At 42.1% G+C, this 25,413-nt stretch overlaps 1 protein-coding gene across 1 annotated transcript in view; it reads left to right on the top strand.

Annotated features, from left to right (window-relative positions):
• The window catches only part of ABCC3 (ATP binding cassette subfamily C member 3), a 72,056-nt gene that overhangs the window by 24,135 nt on the left and 22,508 nt on the right, over positions 1 to 25,413 (top strand). Inside the window, exons 3-12 of the mRNA XM_081899539.1 lie at positions 821 to 946; positions 2,564 to 2,701; positions 4,598 to 4,723; positions 5,764 to 5,825; positions 8,855 to 8,986; positions 14,486 to 14,704; positions 16,040 to 16,217; positions 18,926 to 19,087; positions 20,137 to 20,229; positions 22,809 to 23,012. Coding sequence (XP_081755665.1) covers positions 821 to 946; positions 2,564 to 2,701; positions 4,598 to 4,723; positions 5,764 to 5,825; positions 8,855 to 8,986; positions 14,486 to 14,704; positions 16,040 to 16,217; positions 18,926 to 19,087; positions 20,137 to 20,229; positions 22,809 to 23,012 — 1,440 coding nt within the window. The remainder of the gene's footprint in view (positions 1 to 820; positions 947 to 2,563; positions 2,702 to 4,597; positions 4,724 to 5,763; positions 5,826 to 8,854; positions 8,987 to 14,485; positions 14,705 to 16,039; positions 16,218 to 18,925; positions 19,088 to 20,136; positions 20,230 to 22,808; positions 23,013 to 25,413) is intronic.

Genomic DNA, 25,413 nt, shown 5'->3' with positions numbered 1-25,413 from the left:
AGTTCTGGGCACCACGATTTAAGAAGGATGGTGACAAGCTGGAACGTGTGCAGAGGAGGGAAACCAAGGGGATCAAGGGTCTGGAAACCAAGCCTTATGAGGAACAGTTGAAGGAGCTGGGTATGTTTAGCTGGAAAAGAGGAGACTGAGAGGAGATACGATAGCCATCTTCAACTATCTAAAGGGCTGTCACATGAAGGATGGAGCAAGATTGTTTTCTCTTGCTCTAGAGGGTAGGGCATGAACCCCGCCCATCTGTCTGAGTTTCCCCAGCCACTCTGGGCGGCTTCCAACAAAATATTAAAGTACAATAGTGCATCAAACATTAAAAGCTTCCCTAAACAGGGCTGCCTTCAGATGTCTTCTAAATGTCATATAGTTGTTTATTCCTTTGACATCTGGTGGGAGGGTGTTCCACAGGGCGGGTGCCACTACAGAGAAGGCCCTCTGCCTGGTTCTCTGTAACTTGGCTTCTCGCATTGAGGGAACCGCCAGAAGGCCCTTGGTGCTGGACCTCAGTGTCCGGGTGGAACAATGGGGGTGGAGACGCTCCTTCAGATATACTGGACCGAGGTTGGACTAGATGGCCCTTGCAGATCTCTTCCAACTCTATAATTCTTTCTCCTCTTCAGGCCATCAATATTGTACAAACAACTGCCATGTGTAGGTGTGGGCAGGCAGGGACTAGTAATTTTTATGGCTAACCTGCAAGGCTGCTTTCAGAACATGCTGCAGTATAAATGCTCTTTGAATACATACATTGACTGAATACATTGCTACTCTTGCAGATGAATTTATTTTCTCTCTCTTTCTTTTGAAGGTCTTTGCTTTTGTCCTCTGGTGTGTTTGCTGGGCCAATCTCTTCTACGCTTTCCATGGAATTGTTCAGAGCAGAACCCCAGCACCCGTATATTTTGTTACACCCTTACTTGTTGGCATCACAATGGTCAGTATGCCTTTCTGTTGATGTTATTGATTGCATGGGGGGTCAGTGTTGATGCTGAAACGTGATGTGAATTAGGTTTCTTACATCAGGCATGGCTGCCTCTTAGAATCCCAGAGATGGCTGTGGAATTGACTGTTTGGTTATCAGCAGCAAATTTAGTGGAGAGAATGATGGCAATTATTATGGGAAAACATAGGAAGCTGCCTTACACTGAGCCAGGCCATTGGTCCCTCTAGCTTAGTACTGTCTACACTGACTGGCAGCAACTCTCCAGAGTTTCAGAAAGGAGTCTTTTCCAGCCTTATCTTGTGGTATCTGAGGTTGAATCAGGGACCTTCTGCATTCAAAGCAAATTCTCTGTCACTGAGCTAAGGCCTTGACATAGAGGAGGGAGACAGAACTTTGACAGAAGGTAGAAGATGTGCGTTGCAAATTACTTTTGCCATTCTTTATCCTCTTATTTATCTGTGGAGTCCTCAGGGCTACTGTTATATGACAATATGTCATATTATCTTGGATTGTACAAGATCAGCAGTTCTGAAACAGCAGCCAAATTCTGAACAAAATAATGCTTTGGATGATAATAAGAAGCAATCATACCCTTAAAGTGTATATTTTTTCCATCTGGTTAATACTGTCTATTTCTCTTCCCATTTTAAAAGTCAGCATTGGAGAATTCTGCGTATAAGCAAAGGAGGAAGGGACATTTTTACTGTTCTGCACTGCACAAAGTTTTTCCTTGTCTTTGTGGCAAGAAAGCAAATAATATTTTCAGTGAGCCTCTATGAAATCTAAAGGTTGTATGATGGAAACGAACATGAAAACACAAATGTGGGATATATGAGTTAAAAGGCAATAGCCGTGTCTTCCTGGATGAGAAAAAAAACAAGCTATTTCCACATATATATATATATATATATATATATGCTTTCGTAGATTTTCACGGGTACAGGAATGCAGGTTTTGGTGTCCTCGGGTGTCTTCCCGTGTAAAAGTTGGGGTGTCTAGGCGACGTTTCGACGAGGTCTCACTCGTCATCTTCAGGCTGGTGCTTTCAGCTTCTTGTTACTGGAACAGAGCGTATACATACACACACACACACACACACACAGAGTAATTATGCTGTCATCTAGTTCTAAAGCAAAGCACTTTTTCTTTTGGTGGGGAGAGGGAACGGAACTATGGCCATATTCATGCCATACATTTAAAGCACTATTATGCCACTTTAAACAGTCATTGCTTTCACCAAGGATTCCTGGGAACTGTAGTTCATTAAGGATGGTGAGAGTTGTTAGGACAGCCCTATTCTTTTCACAGAGCTACAGTTTTCAGAGTGGTTTAACAGTCAACCCCCCTTCACAGAGGACTCTGGAAATTGTAGCTCTGTGAAAGGAATAGAGGCCACCAGTCAACTCTCAGCATCCTTATTATTTGAGTGTTTAAAGTGGTACCGTAGTGCTTTTAATGAATGGTGTGCATGAGACCAACGGAAGCAGAAGAACAAACAAACCAACAGCAGTGTTTCAGATCCAGGCTTTTAAACCAAGCTAAGAGATAAGGAGGCATTCATTCATTCACAGCTGTAATCCATGTGTTCCACCTTTACTTTCTCTGCAGCTGTTAGCCATGTTGCTCATCCAGTATGAGAGGCTTCATGGAGTTCAGTCTTCAGGAGTTCTCATCATCTTCTGGTTCTTGTGTGTGCTGTGTGCTGTGAGCCCTTTACGGTCCAAGATAATTGGTACTGCAGCTCAGGTAAATGGGATATGTCTATGATATTCAGAATGTATACATTTATGACATGTTTTCCCAAAATTAGTATTTAGGTAGGGAGATGTCTTGACACTCTGTGGGGAGAAGTAGATCTAATGGGAGTTAAGGGTGGAGCAGCTTGTGTTACTTTCTGCTGCCTGCCTCTTCCGAAACACCAAGACTGGGACATTCATAGGGTGCTAAATACAAATAAAGGTAAGCTAATGCACTGTGAATGTGAGTGGAGGCTATGGGGACACTGCACTGCAGAGAGGAGTGTTTCCTCTTCTCAGAGAAAAGGAAGGAAAGTCAAGCTCCTCTGTAAAGGCAGGAAGATAGGGAGGTCTCACGTCTTATGTGTCTTTGAAAGGAGATACTGGAATGAAAATCGGTGTGTTCAGATTTTATTTCTTTAGTGACCTATATCCCACTTTTCCTTACAAAGTGAACTCAAAGCAGCTCCCTTAATGAAAAACAATGCAATGCATTAAATAAATACAGTATCATCACCGCCACCAAAATCAAACACCACAAACAAAACATCATCAATCATTTGAGGTAATGAAGCTAGGGCAACAAAATCTAGAGAAGCTAATCTTCTAAAAGCCTTCTGAAACAGCCGTGTTTTAGCCAACTGCCTGAAATAATAAAGTATCAAAGCCTGGCAAACCTCCTTAAGGAAGGCATTCCATAAAGTGGGTTTAACTGCTAAAATGGGCATGGTCTTAGTGGCTGTCTGCCATATCTCATTCAGCAGTGCCACTTGGAACAAGGCCTCAGACGTTGAATGAAGCATGCAGGATGGAACATAATGGGAGAAGGCAGTACTTAAGGAATCCAAGTCCCAAGCCGTTTAGGTCTTTAACAATCAAAATCAGCACCTTGCATTTTGTCCAGCAGTGAATCAGAAAATAGTTCAAATCCAACAAGGTGGGAGTCATATATCTAGAATGTCTATGACAACCTTGACCACTCTACTGTCCTCCAAATGTTTGGACTACAGCATCTGTCAACCCCCTGCCCCTCTCTGGCTGGGGCTGATGGGAGCTGTAGTCTTAAGGATGCCTGCAGACGTGGCAGAATATTACATTAGTTTTCCTGGTTTTAATGTTGGTACTCCTGTCCCATTTTCTATTGTTCCTTTCACCTGTTGTGTTAGGGAGCTGTGACTTTTTGACGAATATACTGGCATGTCGTGTTAAATTTCATTCACACCAGTGGCCATGGCGTGACACTGTGAATGTCATTGGACAATGTTGCTGCTCCCCCCCCACCTTTTCCAAACGTCAAACAATCAACTGGTTTGCTTGGGAAAAATTGGGCAAGGGGCTTTGCAAACCCCACGCTTGGCACCTGGGAAGCACTTGACATCAGGTGCCGGGCAGGTGACCATGGCTTGGATGAAATGGCCTTGCAGGCCAAATGGGGAGGACTTGAGGCTAAGATTTCTAGCCCGTAAGGCAAGATCTTCCATACTTCACAAAGGAAGAGGGTGGGGATTGCAGTTGATTCCAGTGGGAAACAGCTAAGGCACCAGAGCAAGACTTATTATCACACAAGATCCTAAATAGTTTTATTAGGCTTTGCACTTAATAGTCACCTGAAATATTAAATATTTGTTTTTAATAAAAATATTTTATTACTCTAATGGTCTTTTTCCTCATCAATGTCCTAGGGAGACAGCGTCAGTGTTTCACCCCATGAGTTGATTAAATAATGTGTTTTTTCCCCTCAAGGGGTGCATATACATACAGTACTATATTTGTCTGTTGTTTTACCCAAGTTCTCCTTTGACCTCATTAACTTTCCCCCTCTCATTAACCATTTAACCTTTCCCCGTGCCTTTAGTGAAGAACACTTTCCTTGTGTATTGATTCAAAATCTTGTGTCTCTCCCTAGAACCCGATGGAAGACAGATTTCGGATTATCACATTTTATCTATATTTGGCACTGATCCTTGTAGAGTTGGTTCTTTCGTGTCTTAAAGAAAAGCCTCCATTTTTCTCTCCGGTTAACTTAGACCCTGTAAGTAAATCCTTCTTACAGTGACTGCCTTCCATAGTTTCTCATGAGCTGTGATCAGCAACCAAGCTAATTTAAGAATGTGTGTCCACATCCTCTGATTTTCCTGGAAGGTGTCTTGGAACAAACCAGGTGTACCCTACATCTCACCTTAAGTTTCTCTGATTAGGGTTCTGCCTCTGGACTATATGTTTAAGGAAAGTATTTACCTTAGACATCAACAACTGTAGGCTGCATGTACCAAATCCAGCCCCATAACGACCTGCTCCCTATCCACAACCCAGAAGCAGGCATGGTGTGAGTTTGGACACGCTGGTAGCCTATTTTGAAGATGCCATGTGTCAGAAGGCTGTACTTAATGAGGTGCTAATTTATGTGTGATGTTCTTTGCTAAAAGGGCATTGTGGAGGGAGAGGGCAGAAATTGGGACAGCAGCCTGGTGAAGTAATTGATTTTTGGTGGTGGTGGGATTTTGGGATGTTTGTCCCTTTGTGTGACAATTAGTAGCTGGCTGTGTGCGAAAGAATGGCCCAATCGTACCTTATTTTCATATGGCCTGGAAGCTGACTGTGGATTCTGCAGTAAGAGAAAAGCTTTTCCTTCCGTTCTACCACAACCTAGTCTTAATAAAGTCTGCTGGCAGCAGGACAGAGAGGCTTTCTTTTGTCTTGCCTCGTGTCTTCTCTCCCCCCCCCCCCCGCCCCCTGCCTGGCTGCTCCATCAAGAAAGATCCCCTGTGTTTGCTATCTGGTAATAGCTAAAACACACATCCACTCCTTGCTTTTATGTCTGCTATTAGCAGGATTTGTTGAGATCAGATTGTGAAATCCAGCCATAGCCCTTCAAACACTGCTCAGAGCTGGGGGAAGGTGGTGGGGAGCAGGAAATTGGCAGGAGTTCCAGCACATCCTTAATATATACATCCCATTATATATCTCCAAATGATTTTGAATGCATGGTAGTCTTTGGCTACAAAAGCTTTGGCTAAAATATTGGATTTAAAAAAGCAAAAACAAATTCATGTCTTCAACTTGTTATTGTAGAATCCCTGTCCAGAGTTAAATTCTGGTTTCCTTTCGAAGATCACATTTTGGTGGTTTACAAGGTAAGCATTACTGAGCTCTCGTTGATATCCTCTATTTTGCTGAAAGCAATATTGAAGTGGCATCCGTACAAGAGATTCCCCTTGTGCTCTTGGTTGCCTAGCTACATTCCTATACAATACAGCATTCATTCATGCTCTTCCCTCTACCCCACACCCAGATGTTTTGTGCTTATTAGAGTAGAGGTTAACAAAAGTACTCAGAACAAATTCCTGAGCTTTAGAAGTATATTTACTTCTAAATATATTTCGTTTGCACAATGGGCTGGTTGGTGGATCTCAGGATTCTGGCAGAAAACGAAGTACTGTAGTTGCAGCAAGCCTCAAGTCTGCCCATCCCTGGTGTAGATAACCTTTCAGAACTGAGGTGCAGGAAGTGTGAGACAGCAGCTAAGTTCACAGATGGGAAACTGGAGTGCTGTGTGCTTAATTCCAGGTTGGGAAATGCTGGCTAACACTGTGAACAACTTCACAGTGATGTTTGAATTGGCAATTAAGGTTCAGGTTTCATTTCCTGTTGGAATCGTATTTTATAGGGTGTTTTTTATTATTCTTACTGTGCAGCAGGAAAAGAAACTTGAGTCTCGTGTGTAACATGATGAAACAAATCTTTGTCAACCTTCAACTCTCCAAAAAATGTCTTTTTTTTTAAAGGGGAGGGGAAGTTGCATTTTCCCCCTCTCCAAAGAAGAGGGAGATTAGTTTAATAAGCCATACTTTGTGCAAGGTTGAAGAGGGTTATTTTGCAATTTAGGGGGAAAAAATCTAAGCTTTTATCTTCAAGGTTCTCTTTGCAATTAGAAGACAACAATAGTTGTTGTTAAAAAAAACAGGGCTGAGAATAGAGTTCTGAGAGGCAATTTGCACATTTTCATTCATAAGTCTATTCCATCCGATTTCCACATTAATCTGTGATTTAAAAAAGAAAAAAAAAACTGTACAAAAATTGTATTTGAATACAGGTGACTCTCAGCTTATGTGGAGGTTACGTTCCAGGGGTAGCGTTTCAAGGCAAAAGTGTATCATCAAAACACATTGGTGGATGGGATGGCGAAAGTCTTTCACCCCAGAAACCCACCCACTTTCTGTCCCTTTAAAAACAAAAACAAAAGTCAAGCGTGTTTACTGTATGGGCTGAGTAATAAAGTCTGGGCTACAAAAGAAAGAAACAAAAATGCAAGTTATTGCCATAGTAAAGTAAAGTATATTGGTGTCATTGGTTTGTCAAGTGTAGTTCCAGATGTGCCACGCCTATGATGATGGCTGCTTTTTAAAGCCAAAAACCATTTTACATAAGTGCAAAATCTTAATGATAATTACTTTCCAGTCTGTGTATTAATTCAGGAGATGCATATTAGGTCGGCTCACTTTTAAAAAGGCAGACCAAATTGAATTCTCCCTAGTTCTGAACCTAGCAGCCTATTCATTGTGCCACATCGTCCCGTAGAGATTCCCACTTAGAAACTGAATAAAAGACTTTCCACCTAGCAACAGGAGGCTCAGCTGCCTTCTTTGCTGCAAATGGCAAATGCATGGATGAAAAACTAAGGCCTCAAGGAAAATAGTTAATATCCGGAGACTTCCAAGCGTTAGCAATTCTGTTTGCCGAGGTTGGATAGTTGTTTGATGTCAACTTAAAATGCCACTTTCCTACCAAGATTTAAATCATTTTGTCCTAGTTTTTCCACTTAAAGAGAGATGGGTGAACTTGTAGCATTTGTAGTCAGTTCCCAAATTCAGTTGAGTTTCTGCAGGAGGACAAGAGGTCAACAGAGAGCTATTTAACATCCCTGACAGCAGCAGTTACATTGACGTCAGTAGTGATCTTGTTGCCATATGGGAAAAGCAGGAGCGGGGAGCCAGAAAAAAAAATGCATTTAAGGTTGGCTACGGTCAAGGTTCAACCACTAAACCCCCTTATGTTTGTGGATATCATCACTGTAATAAATGAAAGTATGTGAACAGAGTTGTATGTGAACAGAACCTCTTGTTTGCCAATACTTTGGTAATGTATTATGCCAAAGATTAGACAGGATTTTGAGGGTGCCCAAGGTGATGGCAAAGCACAGCAGACATTTATGGTGGGATAATACTGGAGGCATCAAAGATGTGCTAAAAAGTGTGATGGAGTTGAAGTTCTGGTACCAGACATACAATATTTGCATGGTGAAACTGCTTTGAAAATGTGCTAACCTCATCTTGTGCACTTACCATCTTTACTCCCAGATTGAACTCAGGGAAAACCTTGTGTTTTGGTTTGAATCAGAAAACCAAAGCACAGCACTGATTGGCTAGTGTTTGTGTCAATCATGAAGCAAAACCCCTCCTTTTGGTGATGATTAGTTATGCCTTGTGAAAGCCACAATGCCACCTCCTCTGCTTCTCAGAGCACTTTTAAAGGGTGTTGAGCAAAAATACAAGCAAGGTGTTGGTGTGGATGGGGGTGGGCAGAGACAGAAAAACAAAGTAGACTGCCTGCTTGAAGGATTGTGGGAGGAGGGCAGGACGCTGGTGCATCCAGAGGCTATATGTGTGTCATTACTGAGGTGAACATTGGAGAGTGGATGGAAGGCAGAGCTCACCCCTTAGTAGAAAAACTTGGTCTTACTCATCTTTGATCACTCCTTTGTACTTGACTTGCAGTCAGACCAAAAATTCATTTTAGGTTAAACACATGGCCATTGCTGCAAACAGCAAATATGTATTTATTTCCCACCTCCCTTCCTGTTACTTCCAGAACAATTTACCTGTATCCACAACATTACACATGTCCCCTGTCCCCACCCAACTGATAGCAGCATGTGATATGGAGCAGGGAAATGTACAACAGCTTCTGCTGTCCAGTAGCTGGGTACGTTGTCCTGGATGCCTAGTGTAGAAGAAGGAGGAATTAAATGTGTGTGTACTCACATGCACTGTCTGTAGAGGTCTTTGCACATTACGCGTAACACTGCAGTACTCTCTTGAGAAAGTTTGAATGGTGTGTCCAAACTGATTACCAACGTCCTTTTTTGTTTTTTTTAACAATACAGTATGGCAATCCAGGGATATAAGAAGCCTCTTGAAGATAAAGATTTATGGTCTCTGAATGCAGATGATAAATCTGAACTGATAGTACAGAAGCTGCAGAAAGAGTGGGATAAACAAAATCAAGAAGTGCAACAGTAAGTCACTCTTAGGCTCCCTTTTGTGCATAAACTCTTGCTTTTTAACTGTGCTTTAGAAAATCACCAAAATTGTGTGCCATCGTAATGTGTCCAAAAAAATATATATTGCAGCCTACATAAATGATAACTGTGTAAAATGCATAATTAAGCTAATGCGCATATGTTAAGCTAATGTGCATGTGTTTGCTTGTTTTGCATAATTTGTTAGGCTTTTGCTAATCAAAGGATGAGGCAAGGATCCTCAGGGCACTGGAACTGTATCTCAGAACAACCAGTAATCAACCCCCATTCAAGTGTCACATTTTACTTGCATTTTCTATCACACTTTCAAGATTATCTTAATAATAATAAAAACTATAACTTTTCTGTGGGGAAGGGGTGAGGAAAAAAGCATGTCCAGGCCCCCAGGACCTTGTGTGGGAGCTGGAGTTGAGCAAATGAGCTGGACCATAGGGAGCTGTTGACCCAGCAAGAGATTAGAGGAGAACTGGAAGGGATGATGATGATGATGATGATGATATAGATGACAACAACAACTTTTATTTATATCCTGCCCTCCCTGGCCGAAGTCGGGCTCAGGGCGGCTAACATCAGATATATACAGTAACATTAGTATAAAATCAAACAATAATTAAATTACCTCCTAAAAACAGGTCAATATCCTTGTTGCCAGCTTCCTCCCTCTTCCTCTTCCTCTTCCTCTTCCTCTTCCTCTTCCTCTTCCTCTTCCTCTGCTGGGTGATTGTCTCCCTTTTCTGGAGTTTACCTTTGTTCATTCCTGTGCCAGCTCCAGATTTCCCATTGGCTCTGCTGCTGCTTTTGCTCTTGAGACCCAGGTAGTGACGATGGAGAACTGGGGATGAAGATGCGGCTTGGGATGCGGTCGGAAGGGTTATCAGGCTGCCTTGGGCCTAATGTGGGTTCTTCCAGCTCCTCAGTTGTGCTGCTGTTCCCCACAAGGTGTTCCATGTCTCTTTCTCAGAAGACATATCTCACTGGCTCTGGGTTGTGTGGGATCCCTTTGGAAAGCTGAGATTCTCAGAACAAACCCATACTTGCATGGAATGGTTGTGGAATACCCACCACCATGTTCATGTGGCTTTTTGGAGAGGGTTAGGGTTTGCGTTAAGATTATCCGTCTAATGCATTAAAAAGAGAATTAAATTACTGAAGCTAAATGCATAAGAACTGGACATACATACAGGTGAAACTCAGAAAATTAGAATATTGTGGAAAAGTTCATTTATTTCAGTAATGCAACTTAAAAGGTGAAACTAATATATGAGATAGACTCATGAAATGCAAAGCGAGATATGTCAAGCCTTTATTTGTTATAATTGTGATGTTTATGGCATACAGCTGATGAAAACCCAAATTAACAATCTCAGAAAATTAGAATATTAAATGAAATCAGCGAAACAAGGACTGCAAATAGAGCAATATTGGACCTCTGAGAAGTAGAAGCATGCACATGTACTCAGGACTTGGTTTGGGCCCCTTTTGCATCAATTACTGCCTCAGTGCGGTGTGGCATGGATGCTATCAGCTTATGGCACTGCTGAGGTGTTATGGAAGACCAGGAAGCTTCAATAGCAGCCTTCAGCTCTTCTACATTGCTCGGTCTCATGTCTCTCATCTTTCTTTTGGCAATGCTCCATAGATTCTCTATGGGGTTCAGGTCAGGCAGGCTTGCTGGCCAATCAAGCACAGTAATCCCATGGGCATTGAACCAGGTTTTGATACTTTTGGCAGTGTAGGCAGGTGACATTACTGAAATAAATGAACTTTTCCACAATATTCTAATTTTTCGAGTTTCACTTGTATAATAAAGAGCAATGCAAAAGAGAGAGAGAGAGAGAGAGAGAGAGAGAGAGAGAGAGAGAGCAGGAATTGTCAGTGTACACATCATTTTCCATCAGAAAGTTTCAATGATCTGGTCTGTTCATAGGAGCCAAAAAAGTTATTTTAGTGTAGCCTTCCATTGAACCAAGAAGAAACAGATGGTACAGACCGAAGCATGTTAGCTGAGCATCTCTCAGTGACACCTAATTCCATACTAACCATCTGGCACACTGCAAAGTAGTTCTGTATTCTCATTTACATGTGTGTATGCCTTGTCATATGGGACGCGGGTGGCGCTGTGGGTAAAACCTCAGTGCCTAGGACTTGCCGATCGTATGGTCGGCGGTTCGAATCCCCGCGGCGGGGTGAGCTCCCGTCATTCGGTCCCAGCTCCTGCTCACCTAGCAGTTCGAAAGCACCCCTAAGTGCAAGTAGATAAACAGGTACCGCTTTATAGCGGGAAGGTAAACGGCGTTTCCGTGTGCTGCGCTGGTGCTGGCTCGCCAGAGCAGCTTTGTCACGCTGGCCACGTGACCCAGAAGTGTCTCCGGACAGCGCTGGCTCCCGGCCTCTTAAGTGAGATGAGCGCACAACCCTAGAGTCGGACATGACTGGCCCGTACGGGCAGGGGTACCTTTACCTTTACCTTTATGCCTTGTCATGCTTCCATATCATTCTTTGGATTTCAATTGAAATTGTAACTCTTGCCCTCTCTGATTCAGCCTCTATATTTTGGAAAGTTGTTTGTTCACTGTGAATTGGACACCTCTTAAGATATCATAACTTATTTTTGCATGTGGTTCCTGAGATCAAGGTGCAGCTTTTTGCCTGTTTTTTGATACAATGAAGATGGACGACTGAACCTTTCAAAACTGCACTGTTTTTTACCATTGATTTCAAAACTGTGTTGATTTTGTTTCTTAGAAATTCTGAGCCATGCCTGGTATGAGGCTGCTAGTGTTAAAATGCAGAAAGCTACTTTCTGTTTTAAATCTAAACTAGGTCACATACTGCAAACACTTCTTAGCAGAGTGATGATGACTTATCTGTTATGGTTACAGACCAATAAAAGGGGGTGCAAACAGGATAACTATAATAAAAATACTGATATTCACAGAGGGGCCAAAAGGGAGTTCCTGCTTTACCATCTGGCTCTTAATTTATATTTTAGATAGGAAGAATTTAGCTACATTTGCAGTAATGTAAGAAGAAGAAGAATTTAAACAAGAGATAGCCTTATTTCAGTGGGTCTTCCGGGTAAAGGTACAATCAGCTTCTTTCTGGGCTTATTATACAAATTGTCATATATAGATTAAAATGACCCACAAGTTTTGTCTCTCTGATCCCACAGGAACAAATACCTTCATTATGTGAAATGTTCTTAAACTTGCCTGTAGGCAAAGCAGAAGGCAGAACATTAATAAAATAAGAACACTGAGGATAAATGCTCTCTATATCTGTAAATAGCAGAGTGTCTGAGGTTTTATCTTATCCAGAGAGATAACTGGTAACGCTGAATCACTCAGCTGTGTATGGCTCAAGAGCCAACACATGCATACCTGATAAGACACACAGTACAGTTCCTTCCACCTCAGAATGCATGCTGTGTACATAGTGGATCATTTGTTTGAAATCACCCCTATACCAGCTCTCTCTTTATGTGAGCATACCAGGGGGGTAGAGAGAAGATCAGGTCACTGTTGATGTTTTGTCGTGAGTTAAGCTAAGTTAAGGATCAGTTTCCCCAATCACATGAAGGGGTTCAATTTGCGTTCAAGTAAACAGGAACAGAAGTCCCTGTGGGCCTTTCCCTATTCAACAGGAGGAAGGGCGGGACTGAGAGATGTGTGGTGTGGGACTGGCGCATGCACCCCTTCCCCACACTTTGAGCTTTCATGTGTTTGGGCAAATACCTGACTTCCATTAATTTGTGCCCTTGTCTTGAAATGTCACTGGAATAGCGGTTTGGTTGGGTGCAAAATCAGTGAAAGGATAGTCAAAACTGTTATAAAGTTATAGGCTGTTAGACATAAAATAATTGAGGTAAAAATACTGGAAGATCCATGGCAAAACCATAGCTGTAGTGGTAACAGGGCTTTTTGATTCATAAAATACTAAACAAAATAATTTAGTAGGTTTTATCCAACCTCAAATGAGACCTATTGAAATCAATGGACCTAAATTACTTGTGTGAATTGATTTCAATTGGTCTCTTCTGAGTAAAGCTATCACCCATTAGTTTTATTTCTTGAAAGACCATAAAACCAAAAAAATGTTGATGTTTGAAATGTGGCTGCTTTCCAAAGCAAGTATGGCATCATCACCACCACCATCACCATCATTTTGCTGAACAGGAAAGGGAAATTATCAGATGCCGAAGGCTGTATTTGTCTCAGCCAAAGCTTTAGACTACAGCTTTTTATTTAAGTAAACTAAATTAATTTAATCTTAATCATTCCTCCATGAACTGGCCAGTCTTCACTCAAATCAATTGATCTGATAGGTTGATGTGGAAGTTTCTGCCCCTGAATACACCAAGCAGGGGGACTGCAGTAGTAATATCTCATACGACTTAATTTGTGAATCAGGTTCCAAATGTGCTGCCTTATGTCACTATAATTTAAATATGCAGCTTTAACATGGATGTCAGGGGTTCAGGAGCAGAGGGACAGGGAAGGGAGGAATTAGAGACCGAGGGAGAGGAATCCGAGGGAGAAGTCAGCGATGATAGCCGTCCGAGGTCTCTAAGTCTCTCCAGCGAATCAGAGGATTCACAGAAAGGGGCTCCCGTGATCAGAGCAAGGGGGTTGCCAAGGGGAACACCCCAGGAGGGAGGGGCCAGAGAGGGCTCAGAGAGCAGCAGCTGGAAATCGGGACCAGCTTCCCCACCGGAGAGCAGTAGGGGGGAGGAGCCCCAGGCATCGGGAGCAGGCAGCTCTCCGTCAGCGGAAGGACAGGAGTCAGGGTTAGCCACGCCTGCATCAGAGAGCGAGGAAACGGTCAAAAGGAAGGTCAGGGGCAGCGCGCGCGCGCCAAGTTCAAATGTACAAGAGGGTGGCGCCATAAGCAGCCCGGAGAGGGAGCCGGGTCCCAAAGCCCGCCGAAGAGAGGGGGAGGAGTCCGAGGGGTCCGCATCCGAAGCGTCCAGGAAGGAAGGCACCCAGGGGGGTAGTAGGACCCAGAGGCGGAAGGAGAAACGCAGAAGGTGGAGTAAGGCTAGAGTGTTGAACTGGTGTACAGGGGGCGGAGACTCAGATGAGGCTTCGCTGGTCTAGGGTCTAGACGTAGAGATGCACGCTAGGGTTTGAAAATGGGAACTAAACTTCAATAAAGACTTTGTACAGTTCCGCTGGCTAGCGTTGGTCTTCTGTGAGCTGGGACCTGGAGGCAGTCTCTGACAATAGTTATTAAATAAAGTACCGATTTTAACACAGACAGTACTTTAAACGGAGGTCCCTTTTTTTCATGGGGGAAACTGCTCCCTGCTCTTGGCTACTAAAATGTGGGGCCCATAGCCTACAAACATATCTTAGCAGTTCTCACAGAAGCAAGACATTTGAGGCCCAAAGGCTGCTATTATTTAAGAGAGTCAACATTCCTAACAAACCCTCCACTTTTTCAGCTGACTTTAACAATGTCTTTTTGTTCCCCTAGGAAAAAAGATATATCCTATACAAAAAGCTCGAACCAAATAGAGAACCATGTTGGTGATGGCCTTGAGGAAACAGAAATCCTGATAAGTAGTAACACAAAGCAGAAAGAACCATCTTTTCTCAAAGCCTTACTCAGGACCTTTGGCCCATACTTCTTAATCGGCTCCTTCTTTAAATTAATTCAAGATCTGTTGTCTTTCGTCAACCCCAAGTTGCTAGGGTGAGTTCCGCATTCAAATACATTTCACATGATCCATTAGCACAGTGTTTCCGAAATTTGGGTCTCCAGCTTTTTTTTGAACTACGACTCCCATCATCCCTAGCTAACAGAACCAGTGGTCAGGGATGATGGAAATGGTAGCCCAAAAATAGCTGGAAACCCTACTTTGGGAAACCTTGCATTAGTGAATAGCTAGAGAAAAGGTAATAGTTTTAAGGGTGTTTAATGCTTTCTGCAAGCTTTTGGGGTTTTCCCATTTACTGCACTCCATTCCCTGCATGTCGCAGGACACCTATTTTATCCTGTGCTGAGTCTTTGCCTATCTGCATAGCAGATGCAGGGAATCGCAGGGGAGAATGGCAGTCTGATAGGGAAAGGCTGTCTATGAGGAAATACATAATGGGTTTTCATGTGTTACTAGTTTTGCATAAGAACACTGAGTGGGAAACAAGGAAGGCTTTCATTTAGACATATCGCTAACATGACTAAATGGTGTAGTATCTCCTCCATGCACCATTTTTTTCCAGTTCACACTTGCATGTCTACATGGTAAAGAATCCCATTTTGAACTGCAACACACAAAAGTTCATCTATGTGTGTTGATTGGCAGATGCAAAGATTACATGTGTACATGCTTTCCAGTCAGGACCGGCACAAGACATTGTGCTACCTGAGGCAGGATCTGCATCTGTCTTCATGATAGGGGAGGGCTGTAGCCCAGTGAAATATGCTTTGCATGTAGACGGTCCCAGGTTTAATCCTCAGCATCTCCAGGTAGTGGCTGTGCAGAAGAAGAGGGCAGGGGGTGATGCTAAAAAAACAGTATAGAAGACAGGAAAGTGGCCAGACTATCTTTGTGGCAGACTAGCAGAGAGCTTTGTGAGAAGGCACAATTTTCCCATCACCACTCGAGGCAGTTGCTTCATTTTGCCTCATGATACAGCTGGCCTCATTTTACCGTGCCTTGCATGTACTATGTAGCTGTAACTTGCTTTTCAGCCCCTCTACACACTATGCTGGCACAGTGAATTCCAGGTATGCCATTTGACCAACACACAACACAACAACATACAGGTGTCTGCCCGCCCCTCCCCTATTTTCCACAATATTTTTTATTTTAGATTTTTTTAATTGGATTGCTGTAGAAAAAATGAAGTGGATAAAACAATTAATAAGATGTTTGAGGTGGTCTTATGCCTTCTAGGCATGTGCCCAGAAGAATGGTTTGAATTATTGGTGCTGCTACTTCGCTGTGGGTAAGAATCAGTAGTGTGTTGTGCTTTGCCCCACTAATCTCATTGTTTCTTCCCCTTGTTTCGTCTGCTCTTTAAACAGTCTGTTAATTGGCTTCATTAAGAATAAAAGTGCTCCCTTATGGTGGGGATATCTGACTGCAGCTTTGATGTTTTCCTCTGCCGTGCTTCAGACGATAATCCTTCACCAGCATTTCCAGTACTGCTTTGTTACTGGGATGAGACTGAGAACGGGCATCATCGGGATGATCTACAGAAAGGTAGAAGCAGGCTAATGTTTTTGCAAGCACAGGCAGTGAATATGAACAAGAGATTTTGCTTGAGGGTGCAGAAAGAAAGCACCGTATTTTCTTAATGTTGTAAAAAGGAGGAGCCAATAGGACTTGGCAATGCACTGAATATGAGGAGTGAAAGAGAGGGAGGATTCAAATGCACAAGCCCTGGACTGTGCACTGCATGCAATGGCAGGAAAAGACTTATATCAACTGTCTCTAATCCTCCACATACACATTCCGTGTTTCTTCTCAGTGTTCTGGCATTTGCAGTTTATTCATAAATACTTCTGTTGCCACTTGCAACATTAAATCTTAAAGAATTAAGGATTTTTAATCTAGCGCTCAGCCCAGCTTTGACCACCCCCAGTCCAGAACTGTCCTTTTATCTGCATTTCCATAATTCTGGCATCATTACTTAATTCTGCCCTTTTTTGTCAGTTGGCTCTCATCAACCACTGCTTGGGTGGCTGACATCTCAAGAACAATCCTGCAACTATTCAACTATCCCCCTCCGCCCCCCCACTTGACATCTCCTTCAAAGACTTGGGCTCCCTTCACACGCACACATTCAGCCATGTGGAAGCAAGCTCAGATGTGGCTGCAGTCTTTGCATGTGAGATTACCAGAGGCATGCGGGTGAGGTTTAATGTGTGGGTCTTTCCCACCCATTAATTGCTTTCCTTCCAGCATAGTGCCAGCTGGATGGAAAAGATCCACATGGATATGTAGGATTTTGTATAAATTGGTGTGCTTGTGAAGGACTCCCTAATATTATGTTAGCAAGTAGAATGAATATAAACCCATATTCTTTTGGTGTTTGTAACTGGATAATTAGGACCACCCTAACCATGTTCGCCACAGTTTTGTTATTTTTGAATGTAACCCAAATTGCCCTTGGTATTGCCCAACACAGGCCTGCTTTTGTGCAGAAAAACACATTTTGCTACCTGCTCAACACCAGATACACCATGCTGAGTTTTTATGGTACTAGCCTGAGAGATGTGCCATACTGTCTTGCTTTTTTTATTAATCAGATTTGCTTAAAAGCGATTGTGTAAAAGCTAAACGAATTTGTGGCAGCTGAAAATCATTCTTGAAAGAATAGTTCTTCAACTGGTAACACTAACCATTGCACACATGTAAAAAGTGGATTTGATGCTTGGTGTATGACATACTGTGTACATTTAGCTCTATTTGTGCATCATGTGTTTGCATTCTTGGTACCCCAGCTACAGCTGCTTCTGAAATCCTCACAAATACTTCTCCTCCATACCAAACTATTTTAATTATTCCTCTGTTTTGCAAGTTCCCCAAGTCATTTGTATAAACAGGATATATAAAAAAACAAGACTGTATTTGAGTTTGCTTATATTTGCATACTCAAATGAGTGTAGTAGTGGTTGGAACAATTTTATATCTTTAGTTATTAATGAGTGGCTAATATAACAATACAATGCACAATGGAAGCCCAGCCCACCCCACCCTCTGTAAGTACCTAGTTTTGACATATCTTTGTTTTGTGGAAAAATCTTACATGTGGAAAATCTTACATGATGAGCCACTACGCAGAACAGCTTCCAGAGGGAGGGTCTTAGACTGGCAGACCCAAGCTCACTTACAAGGAAGTAAGACCCATTGGACACAGTAAAGTCTTACTTGCTAGTGAACATTCATAAGATAGTGTTGTTAAAGTAGCTTCTATATAATGGTGGTCGTAACATGAACTGATCTTTAATATACATTTCCTGAAGAGCTTTCTTTCAATTCAAAACTCTTAATATGGAAGGTATGCATGTGGCAATCTTTTCCTATTGTTTATTCCTTTTGGACTAAAGTCTTTAGCAAGACACAGCTGATTGCTAACCAAATTATTGCCTTAGATCCAAAAATTGCTTTATTACTTGTTTATGAGGGAGAGGCACAGGATCTTACCCAAAGAGACCACATGAGGGCTGCAAGACATACTATAGCGAAGTTTGGGAGATCTTTAAATACAAGAGCCATGGTTTATGGAACTCTGGGACGTGATGCTCTTGGAAAAAGTAACTAACAAATTGCAGGAACAAAGAAGTAATAAGAAGTCAGGCAGTTTTAATTCACCTGTATTCTGCCAAAACGCAACAAGGATACAGGCATCCCATGGGGATCTTTGGAAATACAGTTTTTGTTTGATAAGAGGAATGGTTTGTATAGAATATGTGCTTCTACTGCATGGGATATAGTACTATTGAGAAGTGGCAGAGAGGATGTTCTTTCTGTTCTGAAAAATAAGAGTGTTAAAAATATGGAAGGTTTTCTGGTGGGAGCTTGGAAATACACCAGTGAAGTTGCCACAAAGCTAGCGAGATATGTTCCCACCAGCCAGTCCAAGCTGTAATCTGGGGTAACTGAAGTTTCTGAATAGTCTTTGGAGGTAGCCCCAGGACTGATGCATTGCAGTAGTCCAGTCTGGATGTTCCCAGAGCATGGATAGCTGTGGCCAGGCAATCTGCCCAGAATAGTATTCAGATAAAACACCAACTGAAGCTAATGGTAGGTATTTCAAGGCATGGAAGCCTCCAGTGACAGACCAGGGTCTATCAGCATCTCTAAGCTGCAAACCTGATTCTTGGGGTGGTGGAAGTGCAGGATCAAGATGTTACAAAATGAGGAAATATGCCTAAATAAGGGAGTTTTTCTCATTGTCTCTCCAGTCTTTAGTCATCACCAACTCAGCAAAGCGCTCTTCCACTGTTGGAGAAATTGTCAACCTGATGTCAGTGGATGCCCAAAGATTGATGGATCTGACTACTTTCCTAAACATGGTGTGGTCTGCGCCGCTCCAGATATGCCTAGCTTTAGCCTTTCTCTGGCAGGTACAGAGTCACTTATGTTGTTCTCTCTGATTTGGCACAATGTGCAGCCAGTAAGCTTAAGGCTGACCCAGCTTGAAGGGGGAAAGGGATTGTGGAAAGTCATATTGCAGGCAACCTGTTGCTCCCAGCAGAATTCCAAGCTCTTGTCTTTAGAATGTTCTGTCTGAATAGATGAATAACTGAGGATGCAGAGCTCAGGTGAGCTGCAATATCCTTAGATTTAAAGATCCATAGCAGGAGTATAATGGGAGAAGGATCCTAGAGATGAGTTTAGGGGATGGTTTTTATTTATCTCAGTTTTTATTTGCAAAGCTGCTGTAGAACATTGCAGTCCTCAATTCCCCCTTAGCTCAATAAAAGAGATCTCTAATGATAAACATAAAAAAAAGCTTCTCAGGTTCATTTTTTGTCTGCTTTTGCCTCTGTATAATGCTGTGCCTGACATAAACTGGTGTATTTGTGAAGCAGGTTATGGCACTATTTTTTACCAGCTTGCTTCTATGTAGAGTGCCAGTATACAGCATCCAAGGAGCCATTTTTAGCAGTGCCTGTGGTGGTTATAAATAAATACCCAAAGATTTTGAATTCACAGTCAATTAGGTTTTACTCAGAGTAGACCTACTGAAATTAACAGAGCTAACTTAGCCGTGTTCATGAATTTCAGTGGGTCTGTTCTGAGTAAAACTTTGTTGAATACCACCCTTTATGTTCCCCTGTCCTCCATTCCTTCCTTAGCTTCCAAGTACGCATACGTGACTGCTTGGTGCAGATAAAAAGAGAAGTTCCATAAGGATTTTGCAGAGCTTCTCTAGGTTCTTGCACTTAATGTTGAAAATCTATTTAGTCAACTTTAGCCATGTAAACATTTCTGTGCTTTAGTGGTTAGAGTGCTGGACATAGCCTCCTGTGTGACAATGTAAAATGAGAGGAGGATCATGTATGGAACTTTGAGCTTCTAGGAGGGTATAAATACAATAAATTCCAGTTTTAAAAAATATTAATTGGAAGAGAATAGAATAATGACTGATGTGTTTTGCATTGTTTTGAAGGAATTAGGGCCATCTGTGCTGGCAGGAGTTGCTGTGATGGTCTTACTCATCCCATTTAATGCTGTAATAGCTATTAAAACCCGAGCACTCCAGGTAAGTAAACTCTAGTACATCCATTCCAAACTAATTTGGATTGTCTAGCTGAGGCTCCCTGCAAAAGGAAGCAGAAAGAGGGTGCTGGCAGATTAGTCAGCACCTAGATCTTAGAGCAATTTGACTACCGTGTGCAGAGCATGGCTTCTTTGCACCTGCTTGTCTGCCCTGGGATTTCTGACTTGCCTTGCCTTCACTGTGAAACTTTACCTGAGCTGCTGCCTGTTCAAAGCCCTTCTCCTGTCTGTTTTTTCCTGATTATCTTGTGCCCTGGACTTTATTCTCGTTTGCTTCCTGTCTAGAACAGATTCTGCAAAACCTCTTCTTGCATATTTCCCATATTTTTTTCCAGAGCAGTGGGTAGTAGAAAATTTTTCCACAGTGCTTTATTTTTCCTGCCAATACAGTGGTACCTCTGGTTACGAATTTAATTCATTCCGGAGGTCTGTTCTTAACCTGAAAACGTTCTTAACCTGAGGTACTACTTTAGCTAATGGAGCCTTCTGCTGCTGCTGTGCCACCGCCGCACGATTTCTGTTCTCATCCTGAGGTAAAGTTCTTAACCCGAGGTACTACTTCCAGGTTAGCAGAGTCTGTAACCCAAAGTGTTTGTTACCTGAGGTGTTTGTAACCCAAGGTACCACTGTACTTTGCTCAGAAGGAGCATGACTAGTGAGATTGCCCATAGAGTAGAGGTCCACTGTGCCCGCCACTCAGTATAGTTTTGAATCACAGAGCTGCAGATCTCGGATATCATCTGGATCAGTTCTGTGCAGTGGCATAGCGTGGGTTGTCAGCACCCGGGGCAAGGCAAGTAATTTGCGCCCACTAACCCGTGGATTTAACCCTAACCCCCAGATGTTGCGCCCGGTGCGGACGGGCCCCCCTGCACCCCCCACGCTACGCCACTGGTTCTGTGAACTGCTTAACATCCTACCCTGTGATTATTATTGAAATTATAACATGCCCTACACAGTGAGCAAAGGAAGCCAAGAGCTGAGCATGAACTTTAGCTCTACAGCTGCTGTTGTTTCTGTTTTCCTCACTCTCCTTATACTTCCACGGTGCAGTTCTTTTGTGGCTTGTCAGTTGAACAAGAGCACACGATGAAAGGAATTCAGTGAAAGATCATTTTCTTTTGTGGGTGGGGGGAATACAACCACCACCATCTAATGGTGAATTGTCTGATGTTGTAGGCTGCCATGTCTCCACTGCCCCCTCCACCGACCTTAAAAAGTCACCTAAATAGTAAATAGGAACCACATTCCTTCCCTTGGCTGCTTGACAGTGGTTTCTCTAGCACCAGCAAGGACAGAAATGTGATGGAAAGAGTCCAGAAAAAAGCCTCAGTGAGTGATTAATGGCTTTTCTTTCTGCCTCCTTTATGACGATGAGTCTGCCTGCAAAAGAACCACACACAGAATATCAGGCTGGTTTCAGCTTTGTTCTAAGTACAAAAAGATTAAAATGCAACCTATGTCCTAGTGACCAAGAGCTAAGCTTCACATAGTACATCTTGAACATATTCGAAAATTGGGAAGAGAGAAAATTGCCTTACAATGAGTCAGACCATTGATCCATCTTGCTCAGTATTGTCTAGGCCAACTGGGATTGTGCCCAGGGTTTCAGACAGGGAATCTCTCCCAGCCCTACCTGCAGATGCTGGGGATCAAACCTGGGACCTTAGGCATGCAAAGCAGATGCTCTGCGACTGAGCTGTGGCCCTTCCCCTATCCTATAATTATTGCATATCAAGCAGCCAACGGCCAGTGCTAAGGAAAAGTCCAAATAAGATCTTATTGACAAATGTTTCTCTTTCTCCACTAAACTCAAACAAGCATGAGTTACAGCTCATAAAGAATAATTTGCAGTTCTCTAATTCTAAATTTCTCTTAGAACGTCCTGCCTCGGATCCTTTGAAATGGAATCAGGGTAGAGAAACATTAAGAGTATCTAATGGGGTAGAGTAGAGTATCTAATGGGGGTGTTTTTTTTTGGGGGGGGGGTTAAAACAAAACGAAAGTAGAGACCAGTACTCCTGTCTTAATAAAAGTGCTGTGAGTACCAGTGTAATATGGCAGTCCTAGACAATGAAAAAGGGATTCTGGTTCCTGAGATCAAGAAACGGGATTTTATCTACGTTTTGATAGAGCTGTATGCCATTTTGAAGCAAGGTCAAAGCTGTACTGCTTTTTTGGCTTCTTAGAATTCCCAGGCAACACATGGTATGAGGCTACTAGTAGTAAACAATTGGGATATAAGCATGTTAGTCCCACATTTAATCTCTAAACTGAATCAACATCCTTGACCAGATACAGTGAGTTAAAGTGGGGTTTTCTTTATTGTTCACATGCCCAACCCATAATAAATTCTTATTCATCTTGCAATGAACATACCTACTTATTTACAATTGTGTAGAAGTACACCATCCATACAGAAAAGTGGGTGTGGTATTTTAATAGTATCTAAATTTATGAAAATATTGTTTGGTTATTCCTTGGAGACCTGGACACGGGAAGCCCAGTGCAAGTTGTTACACAAATGGCTATTGGTTAATGGTGTTCTTTAACATTGTTTAGGTGCAACAGATGCGCTACAAAGACTCCCGCATCAAGCTAATGAATGAAATTCTAAATGGCATAAAGGTTCTCAAGCTCTATGCATGGGAACCATCCTTTGCAGAAAAAGTTCTGGAGATAAGGAAGAATGAACTGCAGGTTTTGAAGAAATCAGCCTACCTAAATTCTTTGTCAACATTTGCATGGATCAGTGCACCGTTTCTGGTAAGCTTTGTTTGTGTACCTTATCTTTTGTCAGAGGAACTGTCTGCAAGTTGGCAGGACCGTCCTTGTAACTTGACCAGGGAAAATATGAAAAGTCTGTGAAAAGTCCAGTTGCTGAGTTATTGTTCATGCAACGCAAGAAATGGGCATGGCTTGACTCCTTCTCAGGATGTGGCTGCTGGGAGAGGGGCCTAAGCCCTATGAAAAGATGCAGTACTACAGGAGAGGAAAGATGACTGAGCATGAGTTCTCCGTAAGTCAAAGACGGGGAACCTGTGGTCATTTAGAGCTTGATGGACATCTATTCCCATCAACCCCAGCCAGTTGAGGATGCTGGATGTTGCAGTTTCAACATCTGGAGCGGGGCGGGGGGGTCACAGGTTTTCCATCCTTACTCTAAGCATGGCAATTTTTACTGCTACTCATAATAATGTAATTATAATTCTCTTCCTGGAAAGCATAATAAAGAGACAAGATTGGTTTGATCTGGACTTTCCTGGGCTGTCTACTTACTTGCTAAATAAAAAAATATTAAGCCTGTAGTAGGCTATCCTTCACATTGCCAAATTCTGAAACTACTTTTAAACTACTTTTTTAAAAAAATAGTATTGGTGGTCAAAGCTCCATCTAGTCTGGCACTCTGTCTTCAACTAGGACTAGTCAGTTATGCCTGGGAAGCTCATGATGGAAAAACACAATCCTGTACCTGTTCATTGTCCCCAGTATCAGAAGTATCTCCTGTGAACATGAAAGCTGCATTTGGCCAGCAGCCATTATGTTCTATAGATGTGTATAATCCTTTAAAATAGGGATGGTGAACCTATAGCCCTGCAGGTGTTGCTGAAATACAACTCCCGTCATCCCTGTTAATCACCCATGCTGAGTGGTAGAAGTTAAGAGTAAAAAGAAAGAAAGTAAAACCTGGCCACAGTTATCCACCCTGGCTTTAAAAAATCATTTTAGCTAGTAACCACAGTGGCGTAGCATGGGTTGTCAGCACCCGGGGCAAGGCAAGTAATTTGCACCCTCTAACCAGTGGATTTGCGCCCCCTAACCCGTGGATTTGCGCCCCCTAACCCCCAGATGTTGCGCCCGGTGCGGCCGGCCCCCCCTGCACCCCCCACGCTATGCCACTGAGTAACCATCTCCAGTATTTTGTTGCAGTGAATTCCATAACTTGAGTATGTGTATGAAGAAATACATTTCCCTGCCTTATCTTGTAGCTGTTGCCAGTCAGTGACCCTGAATTCTAGTGCTATAAAATGCTGTTTCACTGTTGTTAGGATAGATGGAATGGACTGGGTGATACAGAACCTATTAGTATTTTTGCTAACAAATCAAATATGTCACATTTCCATCCTCCAAAAGATTATCTTACCCCCAGTATTTAGATAGGACTAGATTATCAACTAACTAGGCAATATAAGATCTCTTAAGAAAGAAATGTACTTCTTTGAGCTTCATTGTGTGTTCCGACAGAATTTACACTGACAAGATATGTTTTTTTAATTAAAAAAATGAGAAATGGTCACCGTTAATTAAAAAAAAAGGAACTAAGTTCAGCATTCTATAACAGTGGACAATTAATTTTATCAAGATTTCCAGCTATTATCTGGGAATAATATTTATTTTCCAGCATCTCCGCCAAAATCAATTACATTCCCAGGTCAAAATGCTTGACTTTTATATCATGGCTGAGTTCCCTTTCTTTGACCCTCAAGCTCCCTTCCTGTTAACCTAACCATGAAGTGCTTTAAATTCTGTTCACTCCTAAAGATATTCATCTTCACCCATTTACATCATAAGCAGAAAATATTGACAATACTATCTTTAGTAGCTAATCAGATAGCCTTCCTCCAAACTCTTTATCTAAAGTGTATGTTATCATTTCCTAAGTTTAAAGATGTTCTGTAAGTGTGGTTTCAACACTAACAGAAAGAATGCTCAGCTAAAAACAGAGAGAAAAGGTCAGAGACTGAATCGAGCTTAAGAGGAGAATAAATCCATCCCATCTTTTTTGTGTTTTAACCTTCTACTACAATATTTAGTCAAACAATAATAAGGCAGGCTTTTTGTACATCACAAGTCTTACAAGGTTCAGAAAAGCACAAGATGCCACAATTAGAATGATTAGACAAGAGTGCAAAGGAACTCGAAATGATTTAATTTGATCTTGCTAGTTTGCAGTTTTGTCTATTAAAAGGGAATGCACTGAATGCCTACAGGATTAAGAATAATGGAGGATGAAGAATGTCATATAGTAGAAATCTGCCAACTCTTCTTGCCAAAGTGTTAAATTCAATAATAAATGGATAGGATCCATTTATGTAATGGGAGTCTGGGTTTTTTTTAATTGTAATTTTTATCTTTAGTGTAAAAGATACAGTACTGGATATTGAAA

This window comes from Podarcis melisellensis (genome assembly GCF_964234715.1).
Source record: "Podarcis melisellensis genome assembly, chromosome: 2".
NCBI lineage: Eukaryota > Metazoa > Chordata > Lepidosauria > Squamata > Lacertidae > Podarcis > Podarcis melisellensis.
The sequence above is the reverse complement of the archived record's forward strand: the minus strand, read 5'-3'. Positions and strand labels throughout refer to the sequence as shown.